Source organism: Malurus melanocephalus, unplaced genomic scaffold (genome assembly GCF_030028575.1).
Source record: "Malurus melanocephalus ecotype Western Australia unplaced genomic scaffold, MMel_1.1 scaffold_743, whole genome shotgun sequence".
Lineage (NCBI taxonomy): Eukaryota > Metazoa > Chordata > Aves > Passeriformes > Maluridae > Malurus > Malurus melanocephalus.
In genome coordinates, this window is record NW_026623975.1 from 151,571 (window position 1) to 159,872 (window position 8,302).

At 68.2% G+C, this 8,302-nt stretch overlaps 1 protein-coding gene across 3 annotated transcripts in view; it reads left to right on the plus strand.

Annotated features, from left to right (window-relative positions):
• AHDC1 (AT-hook DNA binding motif containing 1) overlaps nucleotides 1-8,286 on the plus strand; it is a 51,350-nt gene extending 43,064 nt beyond the window's left edge. For all 3 annotated transcript variants that reach the window (XM_057384744.1, XM_057384745.1, XM_057384743.1), the window contains 4 exons: nucleotides 1,491-1,653; nucleotides 2,636-2,676; nucleotides 3,042-8,096; nucleotides 8,205-8,286. In XM_057384744.1, the coding sequence (XP_057240727.1) occupies nucleotides 3,119-8,053 (4,935 nt within the window). In that variant the 5' untranslated portion in view covers nucleotides 1,491-1,653; nucleotides 2,636-2,676; nucleotides 3,042-3,118 and the 3' untranslated portion in view covers nucleotides 8,054-8,096; nucleotides 8,205-8,286. The remainder of the gene's footprint in view (nucleotides 1-1,490; nucleotides 1,654-2,635; nucleotides 2,677-3,041; nucleotides 8,097-8,204) is intronic.
• Nucleotides 8,287-8,302: the final 16 nt, after the last annotated feature.

Genomic DNA, 8,302 nt, shown 5'->3' on the forward strand with positions numbered 1-8,302 from the left:
AAAAAAAAAAAAAAATCAACCAACAAGGAAAAAGGCCCTACCCCTGGCGAGGAAGCCAGGAATGGCGAGGTCCGGAGAGCCTAATGGGAAACATGTGGCGGCTGCCTGGGGCTGAGCGGGGAGGTGAAAGTGAGCGCGGCGGCGCGGCGAACATCCCGCTGCCCCCGCAGCCCCCTCCCCACCGCACCCCCTCCCCACCGCCGGGCTCCCCCAGCCCCGCACGGGGCAGTGCTCGGTGCTGCCCAGCCCGCGGTGTTCGGGGTGCGGGCTGTCCCCGCTGTGCCGCCGGTTTGCATGGGGTGGGGGCGGAGTCCTGGCTCGGGGTGTCCCCCCGCTGTCACCGAACGCTCTGCGGGGGCTCTGCGGGGCCGAGGGCACATCGCTGGTGCGGAGCGAGAGGCGCGGGATGTGCCCAGCGCCTGCGGCACCCGGGGTGCCCCGGGGATAAACGCGGCCGATGGAGAACGCGCAGAACGGGGGCGGTGGCGTGTCCAGAGACCCCACACACCCCGGTGGGGACCCCACGGGCATCCCACAGTGTTTGTGTCACGGACACACGGGGGGACAGCGGCACAGAGCTGGGGGGCTGCACCCCGACACCCCGAGCCTCCCGGCGGAGCTGCGCACAGCGTGTGCGGCGGGAGCAGCTCCCGGCGGCTGCTCTGGAAAACCTCCCGTTTGTTTCCTTCCTGCCTGCCTCCCCTCCGACAGCTCCCTGGGCACACCAGCAGCCTCGGCAGAGACGAGACCGGTCTTTCTAGCACATATTTTCCTGCTCCACATCGCCGTTGGTGTAACTTTACACCGAGGTGCCCGCATCTCCGCGGTGCCCAAAGGCGGGTGGGGAGAGGGGAAAAGGAGGGGATGCGGATGGACTGACAGGTTTGAATTCTCTTTCCCTGCCTTGTTGATAAGTTGTCACGCTAATCCAGACACCGGGAAGAGCCTGGATCACGCCGAGCGGCTGCGTGTGTGTGTCTGCGGGTGTGTGCTGGGGGAGGGAGCCGAGCGGCGGGGATTCACACGCGGCGCTCGGCAGGGAAAACAGGCGGACATGCTGGCAGGGGACTGCGAGGGGCTCAGGGGCTCCACCGGGCACCCTGTGCCCCAAGGGCAGCGCCTGGGGGTGCCTCAGGACACGGGGGCAGAGCWGTGCACACACGCGTGTGTTCAGCACATCTGTGCCGATATAAACACCAGTGCCCACAGCCCGGTGGGGAGATGCTTCCCCTCGTGTGGGCAGCCCCAGCTCAAGGCATGAACACGGGGGGGAGGAAAGGGTTTTCCTGCCCCAAAACGCCACCCCGGGTGTCYCGTGATGGGGCGGAGGGCACAGCGTGGGTGTCCCCGTGGGCTGTGGCTTCGAGAGGGAGGCACCGACGGGTGGCACAGGACGTGCCCAGCGCTGTGGGCACCCACAGTGACCAGGGCAGGGGGTGCTCCCAGGGGAGGGGTCGCTGGGCTGATGTGCGGGGGTCTCTGTCGAGCAGATGGGAGCTCGGTCGCCTGCCAGCCCCTCGCACTGGAGAACGGTGCCAGCCCGCCAGCCGAGTGGTTCCCGTGTGCCCAGGGCTCCAGCCCCCGCCAGCCCAGCGGCGACGGTGACAGCAGGAGCTTCCGAGTGAACCTGCACTGCAAACACCCCCGGAACAGGTACCTGGGCTCCTCACCCCAAAAACAGGGAGCCTGGGCTCCTCACCCCAAAAACAGGGAGCGGCACCAAGGGGTTGCTGCTGCGGTTCTGTCCATCCGTGAAGGACCCCACGGCTCTGCAGAGCCTCCTGCCTTGGGATTCCGGGGTGAAATGGGGGCTGCAACACCCCACGGAGTGTGGGGCGGGCTGTGCAGTGGGCACATGATGCCCGGCGCCCACCACCACCCTCGCTGTACCCCATCCAAGGAAGGGAAACTGAGGCAGGCGCCACACAGGGGAGTCCCAGCGAGGGCGGGGCGGCCCCGGCACTGTCCCTGCGGGTGGGGTCGCGGCTGCGGGAGGGGTCGCGGCTGTGGAGGGGACGCGGCTGTGGGAGCGGTGGGTGGGAGCCGCGCTCGGGGGATGAGGGGGGGGCTGAGCTGCGCCACCTCCAGGGGCAGAGACCCCCCCCCCCGTGTCCGAGCGCGGCTCGCCAGGGACACCTAGCGGCGGGGACACCGAGCGGCGGGGACACCGAGTGGCGGGGACACCGAGTGGCGGGGACACCGAGTGGCGGGGACACCGAGTGGCGGGGACACCGAGTGGCGGGGACACCGAGTGGCGGGGACACCGAGCGGCGGGGACACCGAGTGGCGGGGACACCGAGTGGCGGGGACACCGAGTGGCGGGGACACCGAGTGGCGGGGACACCGAGTGGCGGGGACACCAAGTGGCAGCGCCACCAAAGGACCCCCGACACCCCCGAGCCCCCCGCCCCGCGCAGGGGGCCTGGTGGCGGTGGGCACGGGAGGGGGGCGTAAACCTGTCCCCTCTGTCCCCCAGATCAGAGGCAGTGTCCCCCTCTGTGCCCAGGGTGATGGGCGGCCGTGGGAGCTCGGGAGSATCAGCCCCCGGTGTGTCCCGCGGAGGGACTGGCGCGGTGGGCACCTGAGTGTGTCCCCCGCCGTGCGGAGCTGACCCTGCGCACCCCTTCCTTTGCAGAGAACTCAAGTGCAACAGCAGGAGCAGCAGCAAAACCGAGGGTGAGTTCCAGCCCCCCGATCTCCCCGCAGATCCCCAAACTCTGCCCTGTGGTGGGGTGGGGAAATCCAGACCCTCACAGGAACAGCTACTCCTCTGCACCGGGGAGGGGGATCGGTGCTGGGGGATGGCACGGGTGGTCCTGGTGAGAGGAGGGCGTCCAGCCCCCCGCTCCTGAGCTGGGGAAAGCATCCAGACCCCCTTGAACTGAAGGAAGGGGCAGAACCCCTGAACTGGGGAGGGCATCCAGCTCCCCCAAGTCCCCATGGATGGATATGGGGAGCTCATCCCTGAGAACGGTAGAGTTGGAGTGAGGCTCTGCTGGGTGTTTTTGGAGCCTCACTGTCTCCCTCTCTGCCGCCCACAGGTCCTGGTGTCACCTTCCCTGACCCCCATGTCAGCACCTGCTCGGCCAAGCGGCACGTGGGGGAGGAGGAGGTCAGGATGCGCGTGAAGCCCCCGGGCCCAGTGGTAACAACCAGCGTTGTGCGTGGCTCACCCGACTACGTCCGCGAGCCCAAATTCTACCCGTCGGGACACCCGGCGCAGCGGCCCCCAGCTTGCCCAGCCGAGAAGGCGTTGTCCTGCAGCGTGCTCAGCTTCCCCGAGGGATCGTGCCCCGCGCTCGGCCGGGAGCACCAGGCAGGCTCGCTGCTGCACGGCGACCCCGCCGACCGCTGCCAGAGCATCCACGGGGGCACCAAGGCGGCCGAGGACCTGCTGGGCTGTGCCGGGGAGCCCCGGATCCTGGGGGGCAGCGCGGAGGAGGCATCCGCCCGCGACCGGGCGCCCAAAACCTTCCCCARCGCGACGCTGGCCTCGGGCCGCTGCAACGTTGACGGCATCCTCGCCTTGCTCCGGAGCAAGTGCGGCAACGGGCACATCAACCTCCACCCCGTGGTGCAGCTCATCGACATCATGAAGGACCTCAACCGCCTCTCCGAGGACCTCAAGAACAGCGGGGTGCACCTGGACTGCGGCAGCCTGCGCGGCGGCAGCGGGGCTCACGAGGACAGCCGCCTCCTGCCCGCCGACCGCGATCTCCAGTACAGCTTCTTCTCCTCRCCCTCCCTGGCCAACAGCATCCGCAGCCCCGAGGAGCGGGGCGTGCTCCTCAAATCGGACCCACCGCGGCACCCCCGGCCCCCGGCACGCGATGGGGAGGCTGACGGAGGCGGGGGGAGCGCCCCGCAGCCCCCCGGACACAGCGGGGGCGTGGGGGGCATCTCCAAAGCGCCGGCGGATGAAGCCGGCTGCTCGCAGCCCGATGCCGGCGATTACTCGGAGCTGGCTGAGGCGGACATCCTGAACGAGCTGGCCTCGCTGGCCTGCCCGGGGACACAGCTGCTGGAGTCGCAGGCGATGGAGCCGCAGCCGCAGTTGCTGCCAGCCCAAGAGCTGGACTCCCAATCCCGGCTGTTGGATTCCCAGTCCCTGGAGTCCCAGCCCCAGCTGCTCGATTCGCAGAGCCTGGAGCCCCTGCCAGAGTCACTGGAGCTGCAAAACCTGGAGCCGTTGGGGCTGCAGTCGCTGGAGCCGCTCTCCGAGTCGCTGGAGCTGCAGTCCCTGGAGCCCCTGTCCGAGTCTCTGGAGCTGCAGTCGCTGGAGCCCCTGGCAGAGCCTCTGGGGCTGCAGAGCCTGGAGCCGCTGCCYGGAGCGCTGGAGCCGCCGCTGCTGCGCACGGAGCCCTCGCTGCTGGAGCCGCAGCCGCTGGGAGCTGTCTCGGAGCTGCTGGAGGCGCAGCCGGGTGCAGGGGACCCTCTGCGGCCCCACGGGCTGCAGCCCCGGCTCGGGGGGTGTCCCCTGAGCACGATGGTGAAGCGGGCTCCCTGCGGGGGCCGAGGGGCCGGGCGCTGTGCTGAGGACCACCGCAAGTACGCCCTGCGCCGGACAGACAAGCCAAAGATGCTGTGCCGCCGGAGGAGGGCGAGGGGAGGGCGCCGGCTGGACGTCACCMCCGAGAGCCACGTCCTGTCCCCCCTCGCCCTGCCCGCCGAGGTGCCCCCCGGGCCCGAGGAGCCCGACACCCCACTGCTGAGCCCRCCACCGCCGCCCCCCTCCACTCTGGACCCAGACGAGATGCCCAAAGCCAGCACGGCGGGGAAGAAGATCAAGTGCCGGGGGGTGAGGAAGATGGTGGTGAAGATGGCCAAGATCCCCGTTTCCCTGGGGAGGAGGAACAAGACCACCTACAAGGTGTCATCGCTCAGCAGCAACYTGAACCTGGAGGGGAAGGAGCTGGCGGCGAGCAGCTCGATGGAGCCCACGCCGCTGCTCAAGATGAAGAACAATGGGCGCAATGTGGTCGTGGTGTTCCCCCCTGGCGAGATGCCCATTATACTAAAGCGCAAGCGGGGCCGGCCTCCCAAAAACCTGCTGCTGGGCCAGGCCAAGCCCAAGGAGCCCACCCCGGAGGTGAAGAAGAGGAGGAGGAGGAAGCAGAAGCTGGCCTCGCCCCAGCCCTCTTACATCGCCGACACCAACGACAGCAAAGCCGACTACTCGGACGTGCTGGCCAAGCTGGCGTTCCTGAACCGGCAGAGCCAGTGCTCCGGGCGCTGCTCGCCGCCCCGCTGCTGGACCCCCAGCGAGCCCGAGTCCATCCACCAAGCCCCCGACACCCAGAGCATCTCCCATTTCCTGCACCGTGTCCAGGGCTTCCGCCGGCGCGGCGGCAAGGCGGGGGGCTTCGGCGGGCGAGGGGGCGGCCACGCTGCCCGTGCCGCACGCTGCTCCTTCAGCGATTTCTTCGAGGGCATCGGGAAGAAGAAGAAAGCGCCCACGGCCCTCCACGCTGACCCCGTGCACCCGCGCAAGCGYGGCCGGCTGGAGCCCGATCCCGTGGGGAAGCCCAAGCGGAAGCGCCGGGCGCGCAAGAACGGGGCCCTGTTCCCTGAGCCCAGCTCCGGGCAGAGCTTTGGGGACGGCCCCGCTGGAGAGTGGGCTGGGGGGGAGAAGGGCAGCCCCTGGGCCCCGCACCACGGCCACCCCGGCAGCCAGGCCGGACGCAACGGCGGGTACCAGGGGGCTGAGGCGAGACCCTTCCACGCTGCGGGGCTGGAGTCGGGCTCCTCCGGCCGCGCCGGTTTCTACGCTGGCAGTGCACCGTCCTCGCAGTCGGAGAGCGGCCCGGAGCGGCACAGCCTCTTCACCGGCTACTTCCGCTCCTTGCTGGACTCGGATGATTCCTCTGACCTGCTGGACTTCGCCCTGTCTGCGTCCCGCTCCGAGTCCCGAAAATCAGCCGCTGCCTACACGGCGCCGCCGGCTGCGCTGCCGGGCCAGCGGGGCATGGCCGCCTACGCGGCGCGGGGTGGCAAAGTGGCGGCCGCCAACCCCGGTGCCGAAGCCGCCTTCCACGCGGCCATGCAGGGCCGGCCGGCGTTCCCACCTGGCCGCAGTGCCAGCGGCTACGGCGTGACCCAAGGGTCGTCCGAGTGCCGGGGCACCGAGTCCTTCCCCAAACTGGCCCCGCCATCGGCCGTGTCCCGGTCGCCCACGGCTCACCCGGTGGCCAGCGGCACCCCCGGCTACTCCCCGTACGGCAGCTACAGCAGCGCCGGGCAGAGCGTGGCGCCCGCCAGCGTGTTCCCTCCGGGAAAGCAGTACCCGTCAGCGCAGGACTGCCCCAACAGCAAGGACTGCAGCTTCGCCTACGGCAGCGGCAGCAGCCTCCCCTCCTCGCCCAGCAGTGCCCACAGTGCCGGCTACGCGCCGCCCACCGCCGCTCCCAGTTTGCCGCTGGGAAAAGCCGCCTTCTTCAACAGCGCCGAGCAGGGGGGACAGTTCTCCAGCGCCGCGCACACCCCCCTGCGCTGCGACAGCCGCGCCAGCACCGTCTCACCTGGCAGCTACATGGTGCCCAAGGGGTCGGCGTCCTTCCAGCCCTCTCCCGAAAACTGCCGGCAGTTCCCCAGCGCCGCGCCGTGGGCCTTCCGGCAAGGCTACGGCGGGCTGGACTGGAGCTCGGAAGCCTTCAGCCAGCTCTACAACCCGGGCTTTGAGTGCCACCTCAACGAGCCCAACGTCATCCTSGACATCTCCAACTACACCCCGCAGAAAGCCAAGCAGCAGACGGTGTCCGAGACCTTCTCCGAGTCATCCTCCGACAGCACCCAGTTCAACCAGCCGGCCGGCTACCGGCGTGCCAACAGCGAGGCGTCCTCCAGCGAGGGCCAGTCCAGCCTCTCCAGCCTGGAGAAGCTGATGATGGACTGGAATGAGGCATCCTCTGCCCCCGGCTACAACTGGAACCAGAGCGTCCTCTTCCAGAGTAACTCCAAGCCCGGCCGAGGCCGACGGAAGAAGGTGGATATGTTCGACACCTCCCACCTGAGTTTCTCCTCCTCTTCCTCTTCTTCTTCCGTGTACCCCTCCAAGAGGAACACAGGACCCCGGCAGCCCCGGGGTTCCCGRGGGGCTTGTGCCTCCAAGAAGGAGAGGGGCACAGGCAAGGCCAAGTTCCCCACCAAGTCGCAGGCGGTGAACCCCCTGTTCCAGGAGAGCACAGACCTGGGCTTGGACTACTACAGCGGGGACAGCAGCATGTCCCCCCTGCCCTCCCAGTCCCGCGGCTTCGGGGTGGGCGAGCGCGACCCCTGCGACTATGCCGGCCCCTACTCCATGAACCCCTCCACGCCCTCGGACGGGACCTTCGTCCAGGGGTTCCAGAGCGACTCCCCCGGYTTGGGGCAGCCAGATTTGGAGAGCAAGCACTTCCCTGCCCTCCCGCACCAGCTGGCGGCCCCCGGCCAGCAGACTGTGTTCGAGGCCGGCTTGCAGAAAGCCTTCTCGCCCAACTGCTCGCCGACCTTGGCCTTCAAGGAGGACCTGCGGGCAGCCAGCATGCGCAAGCTGCCGGCCTGCGACTCGCTCAAGCACAGCATGCAGGGAGGTTCCCTGCCCCACGCGGCGCACCTGGCCTGCCGCGACCTCGCCATGCCGCAGCCGCACTACGACTCCCCCAGCTGCAAAAACCCCCCGTACTGGTATTCCCCCAACGCCAGCACCCGCAGCCCTTCCTACGACGGCAAGGCGGGGGCYGGAATGCTGGTGGACTTCATGGGCAGGACGGACCCGCAGTGTCTGAACCCCCACTTGAGCAGCCCGAGCGGCGCCCACCCCTCCAAGGGCGASAAGGAGCCCTTGGAGATGTCCCGGGCTCACCACCGAGGACCCTACGCTTGTCCCCTGATCAATGACTTGAACATCTCCCCAGTACCAAGAGACTCAATGCTGCAGCTGCAGGACAACTACAGGTACCCCAGTTTTGCACCCCAAGGGCACCCTGTCATGGCCTCCACCCAGAAGAGTGGGTTTTTGGSACCCATGGTAGAGCAACAACACCCCGAGGACACTTTTACAGTCACCTCATTGTAGTGTCTGCTGACGTGCCAACCGGACAACGAGGTTTTGTTACAGGGTAGGTGGGGGACAGCCTGGGGGTGAGGGGGGCACAGGGGGACACAGGAGACCCCAGGGCCCTTCTCATCATGTCCCCCTCTCTCTCCATGTTGTGTTTCTCTTTCAGAGGTAATTTAGCCAGCACTTTTTTCTGGAACACTTTTCAAGTTCTGTATTTAACTGGGATTGGAACTGTTTGTTTGTTTTCTTAAAAAAAAAAAAAAA